The sequence below is a fragment of the Zeus faber genome (assembly GCF_960531495.2).
Source record: "Zeus faber genome assembly, chromosome: 10".
Classification (NCBI taxonomy): domain Eukaryota; kingdom Metazoa; phylum Chordata; class Actinopteri; order Zeiformes; family Zeidae; genus Zeus; species Zeus faber.
Window position 1 is genome coordinate 32,008,319 of NC_137199.1, and position 21,112 is coordinate 32,029,430.

The following is a 21,112-nucleotide window of genomic DNA, read 5'->3' on the forward strand; positions in this document are numbered from 1 at the left end:
AACTTGCTTTTTTAATGTACTTTTTTACTTTGTTAAATTTTAATTGAAACAGTTTGGGTGTGTGATCACAGACCTTGTTTTTTTTTGTCGATAGGTTTTTAGTTTTGTATTTGTACGCTATGGACTGACCCCATTTCCATCCGTGCTTAAAACACGCCCAGACTGGACCCTTGGAGGTGGACACGCTGCTCGCTGCTCTCACGCTGATGATACTTGTGCTCATAACAAGTAGATTATCATTCCTTTCATACTCCTTTCATCCGAGTATTAGTCTCAACCCGAAAGGCACGGTGCCACGGCGGGTTATGATGATCAGGGGTCTTTCTGTGTGGAGTTTGCATGATCTCCCTGTGCTCACATGGGTCCCAACATGAATAAAGGACCCCGATTAAAGACATGCACAACACTTCCTGTCCTGTCCCTGACCACAACGTGCATCCACCACCTGGACTTGGTCCCCGGGCGCCATCCAAGTGAGGACTGCCCACTGCTCCTGACTGCGCCTGGAGAATGGTATGGGGATGGTAGCTCAGGAGGTAGAGCTGGTGGTCTAGTGATCCAAAGGTTGCTGGTTGGATCCCAGGCTCCTCCTGCTAGTATGCTGTAGTGTCCTTGAGCAAGACACTTAACCCCTAATTGCTCCTGATGGCTGCGTCCGTCGGTCTTTGAACAATTGTAAGTCGCTTTGGATAAAAGCGTCTGATCAATGACTTAATGTAATGTAATGAAAGGACGGCTGGGAGGGATGTTCCCTGTGTGTGTTAAGTGCATTGCACCAGTGAGTTCAAAAAATGTTGATTCTTCATTCTAACCCTTAGATCAGGGGTCTCAAACAACTGGCTCGGGGGCCACATTCGGCCTGAGACATTAAATGTGACCAACTACATGGTGATAAAATATTAATATATCTGGCCCGCAAATATTGTTTCACATCACGATGCTTAATGAATGCCCTCAAATTTACTTTCACTCGTGTACGGGAGAAAAAAACAACGAAACAAAATAAAACAACAAATTATAATAGAATAAAATAAACAAAAACAGCAAAACAAACAGTGTTTTCTGTTGAACGTGGGAGGGAACCTGAGCAGTGTCCAGGTCCTTTGACAACACGCTCAGAACCACCTTGTTTACGTGACTTTTATTTTGAAAGATGGAGCGCCGCCCACGCCGGATATCCTGTTTTCCGCCGCGCTAGCAGCAGCGTCAGGACGCAGCGACGTGTCGTGGATTCTCTGCGGTTTCACTTGATTTTCTGTTTTTCTGCAGGTTTTACTTGTTGTTATGTACGATCAGGACGAAGGTAAAGTGCTGTTTGACCCGGACGGTGTTAAAAACATCTTAGAAGACTCAACATTACCTTATAAACAATGACACAATGTTCGCGCTAGCATGCTAACAGCGCGCTTTTATACATTTCAACTGCGACTGAAAACACAGATTAGTGGATATAGAGTTAATCTCTGGTGCTTGTTTTCAGCTGATATTTGTGATAATATGTTAAATATATCTTGTGTTAGTAGTTTGAAATATTATTGTTCTGTTGTGATCGCTCTTGGAAGCGTATTATACTAAAGCGTATTTATAATAATAGTAATCTGTCATAATGCTCTTCCAAGTCTCAAAGACGCTCCACATTTAGATTAGATTATATGAATCTATGTGTAAAGAAAACAGTCAAAAAATGGCGTGAAAGAGCCTCATACAATGAATGAAAAGGAGTGTTTTGAATGAGGGAGCGAGGTGTCGAAAGTCTGTAACATTGATTCAAACCTTGCGGTTGTTGTGTTCGCTCCCAGATAACCAGTACGATGAAGATGAGGATGAGATCACTGCCGATCTGTGGCAGGAGGCCTGCTGGATTGTTATCAGGTAAATGAAGACTCTTGTTGAGATCTGGTGCAGGCATTTATCTCGAATTTACTTATTTCTATTGATGAATTAATCTTGATCAACTGCTTTCACTGTTTAGCTCCTACTTTGATGAGAAGGGTCTGGTGCGGCAGCAGCTGGACTCCTTTGATGAGTTCATCCAAATGTCCGTCCAGAGGATTGTGGAGGATGCACCGCCCATTGACCTGCAGGCTGAGGCCCAGCACACCTCTGGGGAGGTTGAGGAGCCGGTGAGAGCAACCACACGAAAATAATAAAAGCCCCGCGTGCTGTACCCCTAATAATAATAACATGAATAGGCACATGCTGACTAAACTAGTGCAATGCATTTCATTTTCACTTGCATTTCATTTTCTTATCCGTTGCGTTTGAATTTTTATCAATTCCTCTTTAATTCCACAGCCACGCTACCTGCTGAAGTTCGAGCAGATCTATCTGTCCAAGCCGACCCACTGGGAGCGAGATGGCGCTCCATCTCCCATGATGCCCAACGAAGCTCGACTGCGGAATCTCACGTATGTTACCACCGCCGACCCTCTTCGTTTAACAATAGATCAATTTAAAAGATTCTGATGCCAGTCACTCGGGTTGACTCCCAATGATCAAAAGATAAGGTTCAAGTTAAAAAATACCAGAGGTCTACATTAAATTGTCTGTGTACTGTTTGGTTGCTTCCAGTGCTGGTCACTCTGTTTTACCAGTGTCCTTTTGTGGCCCTGTGATGTCCAGGTACTCTGCCCCGCTCTACGTCGACATCACTAAGACCATCATCAAGGAGGGGGAGGACCAGCTACAGACCCAGCACCAGAAGACCTTTATCGGGAAAATACCCATCATGCTTCGCTCCACATACTGCTTGCTGAGCGGCCTGACGGACCGTGATCTCTGTGAGCTCAATGAGTGTCCACTGGATCCAGGAGGATACTTCATCATCAACGGCTCAGAGAAGGTAATGGCAGGAAGGGTTCATTAGGGCTGCACAGATACCTGCATCAGTTCTGGTGCTGTAGTGTTGCAAATTTTCTGGAATATTCAAAGTTTGAAAGTTTCCATGGGAATTAACAGGAATAAATGCCATAGCTTGTTTGGGACAATAACTTATCAAAGTTGAACCAATTTCATCTACCTAAGTTCCTGAACTTGTAGAAAAGCCCCTAATGCCAGCAAGTACAGAGGCAGGAGAGCTCAGTGGTCATTAATTGGTGCAAAGAACAGAGTGAAAATGTTTCCATCACAACATCTAGGCCCCTGGCTGTAATTAGACTGAAGTGAGCATTTGTTCCTTTCCCTTACAACCTGCAAGACGAAGATCAATCTTCTATCCATCTGTTTTTTTCTTCAGGTTCTGATTGCCCAGGAGAAAATGGCCACCAACACAGTTTATGTGTTTGCCAAAAAGGACTCCAAGTACGCCTACACAGGGGAGTGTCGCTCCTGCCTGGAGAACTCCTCTCGCCCCACCAGCTCCATCTGGGTCAGCATGATGGCCAGAGGAGGACAGGTAAGCAGCGATTTGATGGTTTTTACTCTATGACCTGGTGCAGTCCACACCTGGGGTTTTCAAATGAAATACGTATTTACCTCTTTGTGTTTTACTGCTTATTTTAGTAAACAAATATTTGTGGTAGTCAAAATTATATTTATTTATACTGTACATACTATCATATTCATACCCTTTCTTCATGAAATGCAGATCCAAGTGCTTTACAGTAAATAGAAAATACGTGGACATTTTCATCACAACATAACATTTCAGTTTCATCATAAAGTCCAAATTAACATTTGCACTCCCCTCACTTTCATGTCCAATATGAAAGTCATTAAGTCGACCTTTCACACACTTAATTATGATCTAGTTGGTCACGGTGATCATGGTGCCGCACTGTTCATTCTGTTCAGGGTGTGAAAAAGACGGCCATTGGCCAGAGGATCGTGTCCACGCTGCCCTACATCCGACAGGAAGTTCCCATCATCATTGTGTTTCGCGCGCTGGGCTTCGTGTCCGACAGAGACATCCTGGAACACATCATCTACGACTTTGATGACCCTGAGATGATGGAGATGGTAAAGTTTACATGAACTTAAACACAGACGAAATTACATGGACAATACTTGATCTGTTCTAAAGATTCTAACGGCTTCCTTTAGTTATGGCAGACTACAGCTGTTCCAACGTCTCCGTCCCGTTCAGGTGAAACCCTCGCTGGACGAGGCCTTCGTCATCCAGGAGCAGAACGTGGCTCTGAACTTCATTGGCTCCAGAGGAGCGAAACCTGGTGTCACCAAGGAGAGGAGGATCAAGTACGCCAAAGAGGTGCTGCAGAAGGAGGTACTGCCCCACGTGGGGGTCAGCGACTTCTGTGAGACCAAGAAGGCTTACTTCCTCGGGTGGGTGTACGCACTCGTACATCATGCAACACATTTCTACAGCTGCGTAATGTTGTGTCTTAAAGTGCCAATCCATCGTCTGTTGGGTGGATCACATTGTATTATATCTGTATTATTGCGTTTCCAGGTACATGGTCCACAGACTCCTATTGGCCGCCCTCGGCAGAAGAGAGTTGGATGACAGAGATCACTACGGCAACAAGAGGCTGGACCTGGCCGGACCTCTGTTGGCGTTCCTCTTCAGGGGGTGGGGCTTGATGTTATCTGTTTCCTGTATTCATCTTGACTTGATTTAGAATTGTACACACTAAAAGAAAATCAATCATGATATAAAAATCATGTTAACATTTGTAAAATGTATTAATTTCTAATGGTTTCTTTTCAAAATAATATTACATATATTATTATAGTTCTACTATAATTACCTGCTTTTGTGATTATAAATGTAACCATTTCTGCAATATGAGCACCTTAAACATATTATGTTTTGACATCTGATACTTGTGATTGTAAATTATCTTCTAAATATTCAAAGTTAAGAGTTATTTCATGAGGTTATTTTTTAACCCATAGTGAAATCACTTAAATTACTTGTTTTTTCCTGTACAGGATGTTTAAGAACCTGTTGAAGGAGATCAGGATCTACGCCCAGAAGTTCATCGACCGAGGGAAGGACTTCAACCTCGAGCTGGCCATCAAGACCCGCATCATCTCTGACGGCCTCAAGTACTCCCTGGCCACAGGGAACTGGGGGGATGTGAAGAAGGCCCACCAGGCCCGGGCGGGCGTGTCCCAGGTGAGGAACTAAGATGAGAAAAAAAAGAATTTATCCTGAGAGAAGTTACCGTGCCAACAGTTGCTCAAGAAATGAAAGGTTGGGTTAAATGAAGAAATGAAGACGGTGCAAAAAGGCTCAAAATAAAATTAGAATTCTAGAATAGTACTCAAAAGTAGACCAGGACATGGACACAGATATGTAACTGTACAGGAAGCTGAGTGTGTTCTGCTCTCATCCTCTAGGTGTTGAACCGCTTGACCTTCGCCTCCACCCTCTCCCACCTCCGTCGCGTCAACTCCCCGATCGGCAGAGATGGAAAGCTGGCAAAGCCCCGGCAGCTCCATAATACGTTGTGGGGCATGGTGTGTCCTGCTGAGACTCCCGAGGTACGAAGAAGAAAATAATACAAATTCAACGCTATTATGACACTCCAGCAGGACTCCAACTTCGATATTCGATATTTAGCATTAAGCCCCAATACCAAATGAATTGTCACATGCACAGTGACGGAACAGTAAGCTGTTTCTGTGTGTTGTCTTACTTTAGGTACTGTAAGTATTGTTAATAGTTGTAGTAGTTGACCTTAGAGGTCAGAAAGGTTTATATTGTAAAAACAATTAACAGGAAATTACATTACATTACATTGATCAGACGCTTTTTTCCAAAGCGACTTACAATTATTCAAACACCGACAGACGCAGCCATCAGGAGCAATTAAGGGTTAAGTGTCTTGCTCAAGGACACTACAGCATGCTAGCAGTGCTACCGGGGATGGTAGCTCAGGCGGTAGAGCTGGTGGTCTAGTCATCTAAAGGTTGCTGGTTGGATCCCAGGCTCCTCCTGCTAGCATGCTGTAGTGTCCTTGAGCAAGACACTTAACCCCTCATTGCTCCTGATGGCTGCGTCCGTCGCTGTTTGAACAATTGTAAGTGGCTTTGGATAAAAGCGTCTGATAAATGACTAAATGTAATGTAGCAGGAGGAGCCTGGAATCCAACCAGCAACCTTTAGATTACTACCAGCTCTACCTCCTGAGCTACCGTCCCCCAATTTAAAAATGCAAATGGTAAAAATTGAAGTCCAAATCCACCTTGAGCAGCGAAGAGGTGCTGAGATGATTTAGTGAAGGATTCTAGACGCTGATTCTTCTGTGCTCCAGGGTCACGCTGTGGGTCTGGTAAAGAACCTTGCTCTGATGGCCTACATCTCCGTGGGCTCCCAACCCTCCCCCATCCTGGAGTTCTTGGAGGAGTGGAGCATGGAGAACCTGGAGGAAATCTCTCCTGCCGCCATCGCGGAGTGAGTTGAATATTATGGAATTCAAAATATATCATTTGGGCCTACAGAGTACTCATTTGGTACTGATGAAAATTCATTTCTGTTCCAGCACTGGCGAGATTACATGTTTGTTATTTTTAGTCATTGATTTATTGTTGCTTTGTTTAAATAAGCAATTCTCAACCCTTGGGTCTGAGTCGTAGGTCCAGTGGACCTCAGACATATACGTCCACGTCTTTAAAAATCTCTATGTATGTATTTTGTAGTGAATTTCCGATACTGTATTTTAATTTTGAAACCGTCATGACCTCATGTCACAAATGTGTTGCAGCGCCACGAAAATCTTTGTGAACGGCTGCTGGGTGGGAATCCACAAGGATCCGGAGCAACTGATGAACACTCTGAGGAAGCTGAGGAGACAGATGGACATCATCGTGTCTGAGGTAACGGGGACATTGTTGGTTATAATCTGCACGTTGGGGATAATCGTTTCTCAAATGTTTAGATATCTTATGGAAGCACTGATAGTACTCCCCAAAATATCACCCAATGATGTGTCCGATCACAATGCCTTGGCTCGCAGGTTTCCATGATCAGGGACATCCGTGAGCGAGAGATCAGGATCTACACGGACGCAGGTCGAATCTGTCGCCCGCTGCTGATCGTGGAGAAGCAGAAGCTGCTTCTGAAGAGGAGGCACATCGATCAGCTCAAAGAGCGAGAGTACAACAACTACAGGTAAGATGGAGGAGCAATAGAGATCTCTGTCTCTCACTTTTGAAATTTCCTTCTCGCTGACTTATAATTTTCAGACCTTCCTTTGATTGTATTGCACCACTAAAAGTTCAGGTGCATCACAGTTTGAGAATGAGAAAATCTACCGCAAAGTTGATCATGTTTGGCCACAATGATCACAAAGCTCTGAGCTCCAGATGGACGCAGTGTCCTCCCTCTGATCCGCTGTTTGTCTGCTCAGCTGGCAGGACCTGGTGGCCAGCGGAGTGGTGGAATACATTGACACACTGGAGGAGGAGACTGTGATGCTGGCCATGACCCCTGACGACCTCCAGGAGAAGGGCGTGGCTTACTGCTCCACCTACACCCACTGTGAGATCCACCCCTCCATGATCCTGGGCGTCTGCGCCTCCATCATCCCCTTCCCGGATCACAACCAGGTAGGGAATCGTCTTCTATATCAAGATGCTAGCAATGTCACTGAACTTAACTTAAAGAATCTGTGTATTTGTTAAAGCATCATGTTTGTTTTTGTGTCTAGTCCCCCAGAAACACTTACCAGTCCGCTATGGGGAAACAGGCCATGGGCGTGTACATCACCAACTTCCACGTGCGCATGGACACGCTGGCCCACGTACTGTACTACCCTCAGAAACCCCTGGTCACCACACGCTCTATGGAGTACCTGCGCTTCAGAGAACTGCCAGCAGGTGGCGCTGCTAGCTAATACAAAAACTAGAAACTGCTTTTCAAGTTTTATGAAAGTATCAATACTGGTACGACGTAGAGTACAGAATGGGAGAAAGTAACAAAGTACACGTGCAGAGCTTTGTTACTGTACTTAAGTACAATTTTTCATTATCTGTACTTAAACATATTGGGTTTCAGAGACTTTCCACTTTTTCTTTCCTACATTTCAAAGCAAATATTTGCCCCTTCTACGCACAACATTTCTTTCACTGTTGAGTCACTTTGTTTTCTTCTTTATTTGTTCTGTGGTTCTCTGAGTTCAAAGGTCATTAAAACAGTGTTTGTGTGCGTCAGGCATCAACTCCATCGTGGCGATCGCTTCGTACACGGGATACAACCAGGAGGATTCAGTCATCATGAACAGATCTGCTGTGGACCGAGGATTCTTCAGGTCAGTCACTGATCACGTCTCTGCTGCGCCCGACAACACTTTCTGACTTGTTGATGGAGCCAGACAATTTCTGCTCTTGCTCTAAGCGATTGTTGTTGTTTTTTTTTTCTTGACACATCTACTACGGACCCCACCCACCTCCGAATTCACAGCTTTCCCCTCTGCAGAATCGTCTTCTTTGTTTATCTAAAAACCTGGAAATTAATAATGTAAAACCTGTTTAATCTTCTTAAGGGGAAAGGCCGATTGTTTTACTGACCTTGTCAGAAAAGCTGGTGGAGATGGAGTCTATAAGAAAGAATGAACTTGATGCTGTGTTTGCTCTTCAGGTCCGTGTTCTACCGCTCCTACAAGGAGCAGGAGTCCAAGAAGGGCTTCGACCAGGAGGAGATCTTTGAGAAGCCCACACGAGAAACATGTCAGGGTGAGTGAGACCCAACCTCAAAGTTGTAAATATGCAAATAAGTTTCTATTTATATTTTAATGTTGTCTTGAAATTACTAAAGTTTAGAGAAATTGTCAAAGATGACACCGGGGCAACCACCCCGCACAAAACCGTTGACAATGGCCTACATTTGGTTGTTGTTATTGTCAAGCCCTGTTATCGTGGGGGATCAACAGACGCCACCCTAAACCACAGTCAACCCCCCCCCCCCCCCCGCTTCTTCCAGGTATGCGACACGCCATCTACGACAAGCTGGACGACGACGGCCTCATCGCGCCTGGCGTGCGTGTCTCCGGCGAGGACGTGATCATCGGAAAGACAGTGACGCTGCCGGAGAACGACGACGAGCTGGACTGCACCAACAGACGCTACACCAAGAGGGACTGCAGCACCTTCCTGAGAACCAGTGAGACCGGCATCGTGGACCAGGTCATGGTGACGCTCAACCAGGAGGGCTACAAGTTCTGCAAGATCCGGGTGAGACGGGGTCCACACGGGGGCTCCGTGGTGCGGGGTGCGGTGCAGGGTGTGGTGCGGGGGGTGGTCTCCACGGAGGTTGTTGTGAATTAAATGTGAAAAATATAATGTTAAAATCTACCAAAACACGAGGTCTTAGCGGGGCAGGGCTGGTTTTGGACGTGATCAGGACTTGAACTCACAGCTGCTTCTCTGCCTGGAGGTTGTAAATCCTTCATCTGGTGGAAAGGAGGAGGTTGAATGGATGCCAGATCTTCATGGATGTGGTTTGACATTTATATTGGATCCAAACAGCGACGGCGCTGTATGAAGGAGTGAAAGGCTCCAGCTGAGCACGGTGCAGCGTGTTGAAAAAGGAATGTCCTGGTGTTCATGTCTGGGCGTGTCCTCCGTCCTCTTGCAGGTTCGCTCCGTTCGCATCCCTCAGATCGGAGACAAGTTCGCCAGTCGACACGGGCAGAAGGGAACCTGCGGCATCCAGTACCGACAGGAGGTAACAGCAACACACACTTAAAATGATGAAGGAAGAACAACCAAGGCTGCAAAACATGGAGAAGAACGCAACTAAAACAGAGTGTATATACACCAGCTAAAACGACAACATGAGCAGAATGTTCATTTAATAATGTTGTACAGTGTGAACTGTCAAGGTCACGAAGGTCAAACTGAGGGAATCTGTTTCTGTCAATCCCTCGACAATATGATTTGATGTTTGCAGCTTTTTTACTTTACTAGGTCATATGTCACGAAACATGAGCCGTGGACCAATCACAAAGCATTCTCCAAGAGCTTTCCCACAATGCATTGTTCCCTGCCCCCAGGACATGCCCTTCACCTGCGAGGGAATCACACCCGACATCATCATCAACCCCCACGCCATCCCCTCCCGCATGACGGTCGGCCATTTGATCGAGTGTCTGCAGGGAAAGGTAGGCGGAGGATACGACGGGCGGAGTCAACTCTTCTGTCAGAAGCTGCTGATGTTTTAAAGTTTTTATTCAAATCCACCTCCACCCTGTTTTACTCCAGAGGATGGAGGCGTGGAACTAAATGTCTGCAGTAATCACACTAAACATTCAAAATAAATGTTTTTATTTCACTAAAAGTCTTGAACAAAAAGGAAAAGGGAACGTGTCCGTTCCGTACATTATGGGATGTGCTGATCCGTAGACGTTGTTTTTCGCCATCGCCGCTCTGATCACGTGACTTCTTCTCTGCCGCAGGTTTCTGCCAACAAAGGGGAGATCGGCGACGCCACGCCCTTCAACGACGCCGTCAACGTGCAGAAGGTTTCCAACCTGCTGTCGGAGTACGGATACCACCTGAGAGGGAACGAGGTGCGGGGCCCTGACGCACATGTCATGGTTACTTCAGAGTGATAACATGTCTTCATTGAATTTTCACTCGTTGGCTTTGCGTCGTGGATGGTTGAACTGCTCTCACACAGCGCTGTGATAACGGGCTTTGATCCAAGCAGAATGTATCTGGGATCAACAAACGTTTTCAATCAATATAATGTTTAAATTACATATTCCAGATTACAGACATTCAACGAACAAACTAATACTGTAAATGTTATGGATCCTGCAGCGAGTAACGTCTGAACCTTCTAGAAAATGACATCACATGACATCAGCTATTAGCGCCAGCTCGTGCTTAACAGCAGAAGAAACTAAACAGCAATTAAAAAAAAATATATATATATATTTTACATTTCCCGTTTCCTTCCTCTGAGGCTGATATAGAGATTTGTGCTGGTCCGTGCAGACAACAAGAGAGGAGCTCCACACTCAGGATGAACGTGCGTGCGTGCGTGTGTGTGTGTGTGTGTCATAATGAAGGTGACCTTTAAAAGCTTTCCTCCGTCTCCAGGTTTTGTACAACGGCTTCACCGGACGCAAGCTGACGTCCCAGATCTTCATCGGTCCGACGTACTACCAACGCCTGAAGCACATGGTGGACGACAAGATCCACTCGAGGGCCCGGGGCCCCGTGCAGATCCTCAACAGGCAGCCCATGGAGGGACGCTCGCGGTGAGCTCCGGGTTTCACACAGTCACTCTTCATCATGATCTGAAATCAGTCTTTATTCATTAAACTTCAACCTGTAGGAAGTGTCTTCGTTGGGTTGCCAAATAATGTTTCGGATCAGTTGTTGTTGTTGTTGTTGTTGTTGTTGCCGCCTTCCCTTGACAGGGTTTCCATGGAAACTGGTGTTGATCACTGGTAGCAGTGTTGTCATGCAGGATCAATGTGGTCTTTCTCTGTTCTGTTGTTCATCTATCGTTGCTCATCCTCCCCGTTCCCCCTCACCGTGTTCCTGTGGCCCCGCCCCCCTCGCCGTGCAGTGATGGCGGTCTGCGTTTCGGGGAGATGGAGCGTGACTGTCAGATCGCTCACGGAGCGGCGCAGTTCCTGCGCGAGCGGCTGTTCGAGGCGTCGGACCCGTACCAGGCGCACGTGTGCAACCTGTGCGGCCTGATGGCCATCGCCAACACACGCACACACATGTACGAGTGCCGCGGCTGCCGCAACAAGACGCAGGTGAGGAGCTCCACCCTCAACCTCCGTCACTTCAAACATTTTGCTATATCCTTATTTTAATCATTTATATCCTGATGAATCATAATTTAAAATGACAACTTGAGCGTTGACACAAAAAGGTAGCTGTACACCGTACAGTCTTGTTGTTTTGGATTTTAGTTTCTCCCCAGAGACGTTAGATTTGTCTGATTTGGACCTGATCCTCGTGTAACTGACCAGAAGCAGATGTTTGTTCTACCACCGGTGCTGTGGGTGGTGCTCTGGGGGGTGGTGTCGCTCCTCACCACCTCCTTTGTTTCCCTCTCAGATCTCTCTGGTGCGGATGCCGTACGCCTGCAAGCTTCTCTTCCAGGAGCTGATGTCCATGAGCATCGCTCCGCGCATGATGACCAGTTAGGGGCCGAGCTCCAGCGCTCCTTGTTGTCCCGGTGGCGTTGTCATGGAGACGATGCAAATGTATTGACCTTAAAGGTGAAAACTGACGAGACTCAGCTGTTCGTCTCTTCTGTTGTGAAATACAAGTTCATAGCTTCTTTGTCGCTTTTGTAAAATTTGAATAAAGGTTTTTTTTGGTTTTTTTTAAATTGTCTGTTTTGATTTTAGGAGCACGACGTGTTGCAGCTCAGTAACTGTCTCTCAATGCTGGATAAATTTGGATAAATACTTTAAACTTCTCCATCAGGGTTTTAGCTCCAACTCTCATGAAGCCTGAACCGGATCTGTGTCTCAGGAGTCGAGTCGGAGCCAAAACCTTTAGGGCGGGGGCTCAGGACACAGGTGGAGAATCCAGGTTCAGAAAGTGAAATTCCGCTCCGGGATTTAGAGTCAGCCCTGTGGGTGAGGGCGTGGAAACGGGACCTGGAACTCGAAAAGCTTCATCTTCCGTCACTCGCCGGTCAAACGGTTTGACCTCTGACCCCGCCCGCCTCGGAGGAAGACGACGGCATCACAACCACGCCCACAGGGCTCCGGTGTAGTCATTGTGTTTTTATTAGTGACATCATAGCAACATTAGTGACCCCGCCCCAACGCTAAACATTATCATACAGTACACACACACACACCAAAGATCTGCTGTTTCAGCGGTAATAACCATAGCACCATGACGACGTGCGTCCACATTCCATCCCAAATCCCGGCGAAAGAGCCTTTCCCCCCTCGCAGACTCCACCAGCCTTTTCAGAGCGCCACCCCCACCCCCCCCCCGACCCCCCAAAAAAAACCCGCCGTGTGTTGTTTGAGGGCAAATCCCTCCGCGGTGGGGGTGGGGCTGGGGCTGGGGCTGTGTTTGGTTAGAGCGCTGAGCCGTGGTGTGGAGTCACATGACCCGCCGGCCCGGGTGGAGTCAGGAGGGTGAAGCGGATTTCGGAGGGAAGTGGGATTTGTGTGTCAAGTTGGAGGTGAACTCTGGGGTTTTATTTTTTTAATGTTTGTAATAAGTTTCAGTCACGACGTTCAACATCATCAAAGATGCTGACGCCGGGTATCGGAAAAACAGGTTCAGCTTAAAAAAAAATAAAAATACCGGAGTTCTCTCACCGGTCTTTCAACTTGGAATCAATCAGAGTAGTGATGCACAAATATAGAGCAGCCACGCCCGCGAGGAAGAGGAAGGTTCAGAACGTCAGCACAGATAAAACTTCCCTTAGAACACAACATTTAAAATGAGTTTGACAGCAGCAGCTCTGCAGAGCGCGCGTCACGGCTCCGCCCGGGTCCTCACGGCTCCGCCCGGGTCCTCACAGCTCGTGGTCCTTGGTCACTGCAAGGAGGACGGTCACAGTTGACAAGGGTCCTCAACACGGGGTCCGGGGACCTCCGGTGGTCCCCAGAAAAAACGGATTAATAACCGTTAAACCTGACGCTGAATCACATCGACGGTACGAATGAATCAAACTGAAGCTTCTTGACGTGGAAAGAGGTTTAGAATCACAACCTGAACTGTGTTATGTCTCGGTATTTTATTGAATTACATCAGACTCCAAATGCCAATTCAATGTTTAAAATAATTGACAGGTTATGATTTGAGGAGACTATTCAAACATAATAAGCCGCCGGCAGGGTTTTCAGTCGAGCGATTAAAGCGTTTTGACGTTCAGACGTTTTGAATTCCCCGCAGCGAAGCTTTTCCACGTCTCGGATCTGTCAAGGCTTGTCGAGGAAACGAGTCCGGTCGAGGCTGCGGCTCCACCTGACGACGGAGTCGGGCGGAGCCGCATCCGTCAGTCAGGTGACAACCAGCTTCAATGGGGATTTGTATTTGTATTTCCTAGTTAATGACTGTGACTCCACCTGTAAGTTGTCGCGTCGGCAGGAAAACAAAGCCCCAGTCGTACTTTATCAAATGTTAGAGACCGTTGTATCAGGACACTAGTTATTTATATTACTTTCAGTACATTTATCAGCAAGTACTCATAAATTTTAACTGTGAGTACTTCTCCCATCACTGGGTACGGGAAACTCAGCGATCCCGTGAGAGGGATCGCTGAAGGGATGAAGGGATGTGTTCGGTTGTTTAGGGAAACGTTCAAATTCCTGTTTTTGTATCTGAAATGAAAATCACACCAAAGTTTGAATAAACGAATAAACGAATACACGCTCGTCTCGTGTTAAAACTCTACTTCCCAGGAGCTAGGCTAGCTCATCCCCTCCGCAGACATGCATTGAGTTAACACGCTGAACTCTTATTTTTTCGGACACGGTTTATGAAAATAAAGGTTCACATAGTTCCCAGTGGATTTGTGTCGCCACGGCGACGGGCTCGGCCTGCAGTTACCTTTCTTGACGGGGATGTCGTCGATGGACTCCACCACGTGGATCGTTCCCACCGCCGACGCTTCGCCCTTGGTGTTGGCCGCGTGACACTCATAAGATCCAGCTTCTTCTTTGGTGAGTGGAGAGATCTTCAGGGGAAACACACACACACACACACACACACAGGCGTCAATTATCTTCTCATCTTCCATTTGGAAAACAGTATCTGCTCCAAATGTCAGGCTGAGATAAACAAGAACCGCAGAGACAAACACAGCTCCCTGCTTCCAAATCACCACGATGCCCTTGGAGCCCTGCACCTGGATGCTGTTTGGGTGAATTTCACTGAAAGCACAAACATTTAGCTCCAAAACCTCAACATGTTGCGTCTGGCTGTTGGGACAGATAACATTGTTTGTGTGTGTGTCTGTGTGTGTGTGTGCACGCTCACCAGCACCCAGCCCGTGACCTCGTGTTTTTCGGGACCTCCACGGGTCTGGATGGCGAGGTTCTCTCGGTCCCCGGGAAGAAGCTCCATCTTCCCCTTCCCACTGACGATCTGGAGACAGGTCCACACGGAATGCAAAGGCTTTTACTTTGAAAGATGCGAGCCAAATATCACGTGTCAACCCAAATTAATATTCAGCTGCCGAATCGAAATGTTCCAACCACAGCGACATTTCCTCCTGAGATCATTTGGTTCATTTCAGCGGCTCATTCCTCACAGACGCGGGGAGGGGGCAGAAGAATGAGGAATTGAAAGGACAATATTTCAAAGAGTTTTGATGTTCGGCTCCAACGTGGACGTGAAAGTGTCTGAAGGCGAAGTAGAAACCAGAGCGAGAATCCCATACGAGCGGAGGCACCACACCCAGAACGGAGCCCCGCCACTTTTACTTTGAAAGAGTGGAGTCAGCTCCCGACGAGGACGGTGTTGCTGCTCCACCTCCACCTGATGTAACACCTCCACCTGATGTAACACCTCCACCTGCTGACGCTCAAAGTCTTTCTCATGGAATGAATTATTTTTTTTTTCCATTTTAAAACCAGATTTCAATAACAAGGAAATTATGAAGTTATGAATTATTATTATTTTATTACTATAATTATTGTTATTATTCATTTATGGAATAAACAAAATGAACATTTTTCAAATGAGACGACGTTAAACTTTAAATATTTATATACTTTTATACAAATCACTAAATGGGTCAAAAACCTCCCCAAGCAACACTCTCTCTCTCTCCTGTAAGTCAGCGGTTCCTCCCTCTATTCATTCCTCCTCCTCCTCCTTTAGGCCTTGTTGTTGTTCTCCTCGCTCGCCCCTCTCCTGCCCACCGCCCCCCCCTTCCCGGGTGAGACAAGCCGGGAGTTGTCTTTTCGGGAGGGACGGATCTTCAGCCTCCGAGCGTCTGACTTGTTGCCCCGAGTCCCCGGGACCGACGGCCTCCGTGTTGGAATTCCGATATTCCCGGAGCCTCTGCGTCAGGAATGTTGCTCTAATCTGTTTTCTAGCAGAGCGGCGTGTTTTCAAAGCTCCTGTTTGAAAAAGGAGTTAAAGGAGCAGTTCTCTGTTTTCAGCCTCAAGGTCGTAGTCAAGTGTTGCTTCCATGGTTGAGAAGCATAGAGAGGCGTAGCGCTCTGCTGCAGCGTCTCCCTGCGCCTCAATGCATTTCAATGGGGCAAAGGATGGAGACGTAAAACCTTAAATCTCCTTTTCAAAAACAGGAAACTTTGGGTACGGTCACGTGTCTTAGTGTATTTTTCAACATAATGTCATTTTATTTCAACCTACTTTTTGTCATCGCTGCAGCACATCCAGAGCGTAGCATTGCTGCAGTGGGTTGCCAGTAGGAAGCGACACCGCTTCCTGTTTCAAGTCTCTTACGTTAGCGTGGATGTAGCCAGTCAATAAAAAAAAATGTGAAAAAGCTGAAAACCGTGTTTTTGTAAGAGACAAATACTGTGAATACTGCGATGTGAGTTTCCAGTTCCAAAAGGAGATTTACTGTTTTTCACATCTGAAACGTTTGCCCCATTGGGATGCATTGAGGCTCAGTGGGGGGGCTACGTTTCTCAGCCGTGAAGCCTTCAGCAGGTTGTTGATATGAGTTACCGTGGAAACGATGGAAGCGACATTTTAAAAAGACTTTCAGCTGTTTGAGGAAAAGTGAATGTGTCACAGTGTGTGAATGAAACCTGGAGCTTGACGTCCCTTTAAATAGAAAGTGTCTAAAGCCTGGACAGCATGTGGGTGTTTTCCTGCCACAGACACTGATACCCTGCACTCCGTCGGGTGACGGAGGTGACGGAACTGCAGTTATTTCCGCAGTTATACTGCAGTTATTTATAGTTTGTTCACTTCCTGTGTTGAGTGGAACAATGGAAGGAAGGAGGAGGATGCACCGTCAACCGTCAGGACGTGTTCAACACGGTGACTTCAAGTCCACAAGTTACCAGGTCCTGATTAAATGTAATAACTGTAATCACGTTTATAACTGTTATTAGTGCAATAACTGTAATAACAGTTATTACAGTTATAACTGTTAACAACTGTAATAATTGTAATGACCGTTATAACTGTAATAACTGTAATAACAGTTATTACAGTTATAACTGTTAACAACTGTAATAATTTTAATGACCGTTATAACTGTAATAACAGTTCTAATGTTAATAACTGTAATGACCGTTATAACTGTAATAACAATTATAACTGTAATAATAATTATAACTGTAATAACAGTTATAACTGTTACAGCTGTAATAATTGTAATAACAGTTATAACTGGTAATAACTGTAATAACTGATAATTACTGTAATAACTAATACTGTAATAACTGTGATAATTGCAATTACAGTTATAACTGATAATAAGTAATAACTGATAATTACTGTAATAACAGTAATAACTGTGAAAATTGTAATAACAGTTATAACTGATAATAACTGTAATAACTGATAATTACTGTAATATCTGTAATAACAGTACTAACTGTAATACAGTAATGAGTGTAACCCTGTAATAACAGTTAAACAGCAGGAACACCAGGTGACATCCCAGCCTCCTCGTGTCTGGATCAGGTGTCAGCGTCCAACAGTAGAACTTGCTGCTCCAGGTCAGTGTGGAAAGTCCTGTTCGGTTCTGGTGTTTGGATGATGTCACTGACGTTCCAGGGAGGACGTCCACGCTGCACCTTATGTTGAATTATCAGTTTAGTGGGAGCAGGAACTTTTCATTTGAAATGAATAGGAATCCAATCCACCTCCCGACAATGAACGAATGGATTCAAAGGCGATTTAAAATCGGAATATTTCAGACATGAATGTGGTCGTAATCATGACCTGCTGCCATATCACCCTCTGGCACCAGTTTATCACATGACCCTTGTTTTGCAGACACTCTGTGTTTATTACTCCACAATGTCACCGAAGCGACGCTGCAGTCACGCTGCTTTCAGTCGCCACAGGACCATTCACCACGTTTTCTATTGGACTCGTCCGGGTTCGATTCCCGAGGCGTCCTCCGCTGCAAAGCACAGTAATGAGGCGTCTGAGGGCCGGTGGCGTGCGGACGCTCGTACCTTCTTCCAGGTGACCACGGGCGTGGGGATCCCGATGGCCTCGCAGCTCAGGTACACCTGCGAGCCGCTCACGTTGTACACGTCCCCCGGAGCCGTGACGATCACCGGCGCTGCGGGAGACGCCACAAGAAGCCATTTAGTCAAACGGAAAAGCACAAAGCTCCGCAGGCGGCGGATTCATCACGCTGTCGTGTTTTAGGATTTCGTTTGAGGGAGCAGCTCTCCCACATTCCTCTGCTTCCAGCCGTGGGGACATTCTGACACCGGCTTTGCACCGACTGGTACAGACCAAACCTGGCAACACTGACTCAAGCTGATTACCTGCTTGTATTTGAAAGGTCATTGGAAATATAATATATAGTGTATAGTATATATCGTGTATATAGTGTATAGAGTATATATAGTTTATAGAGTATATATAGTGTATATAGTATATATAGTGTATATAGTATATGTAGTGTATATAGTGTATATAGTGTATAGTACATATAGTGTATATAGTGTATAGTATATATAGTATATATAGTGTATATAGTGTATAGTATATATAGTGTATATAGTGTATATAGTGTATAGTATATATAGTGTATATAGTGTATAGTATATATAGTGTATTTAGTATATATAGTGTATAGTTTATATAGTATATATAGTATATATACTTTAGTATATAGTGTATAGTATATATAGTGTATAGTATAAATAGTATATAGTGTATAGTATATTTAGTGTATACTGTATATATACTGTATAGTGTATAGCTAATTCAACGGTTTTGGGTGGAAATAACTAGAGTCTGTATTGTATTATAGAATGTGTATTGTATTATAAAGTTTGAATTGTATTATATTTAGTTGAACTATTACAATATTTGATGTGAAACTGTATTAGATGTTGAAACATGTTAATATGTCAAGTTTCCTCGTTTAAAGATGAATTATTATAGAATAACTGTTGCATAAGCTGAGCTTCCCAGAGGATTTAAAAAACAAATGCACAACGTGTCTGCAGCCCCATTTGCATGACAGTGGATGTCTTCTCGTTTTACGGTCTCCAACATTCCAGAGTTTCCTAAATTCCAAGTGATGGACGTTGGACCTTGATCTCGGCCCCTCGCCCGGTCGTCGCTGCTTCTCAGTTAAATTGACCTTTGACCTCTCCTTGTGAAAGACAGATAAATGAACATGGTTCTTTGAGTGGCTGCAGTTTTTACACCCAAGGCCCTAAAAGTCTTTTTGTCTCATCACCACTGAGCCCCCCCCGGCCCCGTCCCCATCCCCGTGGCCCCCCCGGCCCCCCCGTGGCCCCCCCGGCCCCCCCTCGGCCCCCGTGCCCCCCCCCCCCCCCCCGGCCCCGACCCAGAGCTGCTTTCATAGCCAGCGCTGAAGGTCCAGACCACGACGCGCTGACGGGGATTTACTCTAAACCAACATGGAGTCTGTGTGAGTCTAAGGTTCCAGTGCAACGGAATTCAGCTGCAGAAGAAAAACTCTGCTGGGTCCCTGTTGTCATGGTGATGGAGAGCGGGGCGGCATCCCATAATACTACTAATACAGCTATATTTCTATGGATATTGTTGTTAGACTCTCATTAACATTATAACACTGTTTATGGTGTTATCAAAGCTGTGGCAGAACGTGTTGTTGGAGAATAATTCAACTTTGACTTTTTGTTGCCGTGACAAAAGGATCTGAACTGATTCCATAAAGTCCTTCACTGCTACTCCACCAGGACGGAGAAATAACAGTTTGTTCCTGTGATCTTGTCGCAGCCTCATCTGATTTCACATTTTAGGAAGCCAAGCACTTTCTGTCAGACTAGGAGTACATTTAAAATGATGTATTTTACAATAGATGCTCAACTTTGACTTCAGCACATTTATAAATATAATGAAAAGACAGTACACATGTAGTAAGTATACTTTCAGTATATTATAATTCACTATTTATAATCATATTTTGAATTGAATGAATGATTCCTGTTTATTAATGGGTTTTTTGCCATTTAAATTCATGATCTGAGCACACTGCTTGATATGCTTTTATTTTGTCTGTGTTTTTGAAGGTGCTGTATAAATAAAGTTATTATTATTACTGTTATTATCATCATCATTATTACTATTATTATAATAATCATTATTATTATTATTATTATCGTTATCTTTATTATCATTATCATTATTATTATTATCATCATCACTGTTATTATTCTTTTTCTTATTATTTTATTAATGACCATCAGAAAATAATGCACTTGAAGTGAGCTACAAATGGGACATATTATACATATAACAGACTTTAAATACTACAAATATCTAATACAATTCAGATGCATCACAAAATAAACTGTAAATATAATAAGATGAACCACGGGCTCCCATGGCACCTCACCTGTGGCGCAGCGACCCTTGTTCAGCACCTTCAGCTCCTCCCCGCCCGCGGCCGCCGCCTGGAGGCTGGCCGCCTTCAGGGAGCACCCTGTCGGGTAGGTCACGCCGTCCGAGCCGCACACCTCGTAGTCGGCCTTGCAGGAGCACACCCCGGCCTTGCTCTTCTTGTCCTTGTCCGCTTTGACGCACTCGAGCCCGGGGCCGCAGCGGCGGCCGGAGGCTCCCCTGCCGCCGCACGGCTCTCCCTCCCCGGCCGCGCACACCGAGCAGCAGCCGCAGGAGTCCAGCACCGGGCTGGAGGAGCAGCCCCCCGCAGGGAGGGGAGCGCACAGGGCGGGCTCACAGGAGCCGCAGCTCCGGGAGACACGACCCGCGGAGGCACAGCACAGAAGCACGACGAGCACGGAGAGACCCAACATGACTGGAGACTGGAAGAGCGAGTCAGTAAGTGTGCAAAGCTGTCAGACTGGAGGCTGGAGTGTGTTGCTTTGTAGGACTGTCAGCCTGGAGACTGGCTGCAAAGTGAAGTGGAACTCAACCAAACACTCAGTAAAGTGGTGACCACACCCACTGGGTGTCAGCGGATGGAAGAGGAGACACCTAAGGCGGGGAATCAAAATTAAAGCAGCCATCCATAACATCACCCAGTAAATAAATCTTATATTTGATGCTGTGTTTATCTATATCTTTATCATAAACAGCCAGTT

The 21,112-nt window shown here is 45.6% G+C and overlaps 2 protein-coding genes across 2 annotated transcripts; one reads left to right on the forward strand and one right to left on the reverse strand.

Annotated features, from left to right (window-relative positions):
- The first annotated feature begins 1,195 nt into the window (after positions 1-1,195).
- polr2b (RNA polymerase II subunit B) lies at positions 1,196-12,255 on the forward strand. The gene is made up of 25 exons (XM_080008608.1): positions 1,196-1,303; positions 1,800-1,872; positions 1,973-2,123; positions 2,296-2,408; positions 2,623-2,842; positions 3,236-3,394; positions 3,793-3,957; positions 4,085-4,281; positions 4,409-4,528; positions 4,891-5,077; positions 5,302-5,445; positions 6,218-6,357; positions 6,668-6,779; positions 6,920-7,074; positions 7,313-7,511; positions 7,613-7,781; positions 8,116-8,212; positions 8,542-8,636; positions 8,884-9,134; positions 9,538-9,627; positions 9,956-10,063; positions 10,358-10,471; positions 11,007-11,167; positions 11,482-11,677; positions 11,985-12,255. Exons 1-25 carry the CDS (start codon positions 1,285-1,287, stop codon positions 12,072-12,074), a joined length of 3,525 nt encoding a protein of 1,174 aa, XP_079864734.1. The 5' UTR covers positions 1,196-1,284; the 3' UTR covers positions 12,075-12,255.
- A 392-nt stretch (positions 12,256-12,647) lies between these two features.
- On the reverse strand, positions 12,648-20,914 carry igfbp7 (insulin-like growth factor binding protein 7). The gene is made up of 5 exons (XM_080008609.1): positions 20,407-20,914; positions 18,017-18,126; positions 14,883-14,990; positions 14,454-14,580; positions 12,648-13,439 (listed from the first exon to the last, which is right to left on the reverse strand). The coding sequence occupies exons 1-5, from the start codon at positions 20,822-20,824 to the stop codon at positions 13,417-13,419; spliced, it is 786 nt and encodes a 261-aa protein (XP_079864735.1). The 5' UTR covers positions 20,825-20,914; the 3' UTR covers positions 12,648-13,416.
- Positions 20,915-21,112: the final 198 nt, after the last annotated feature.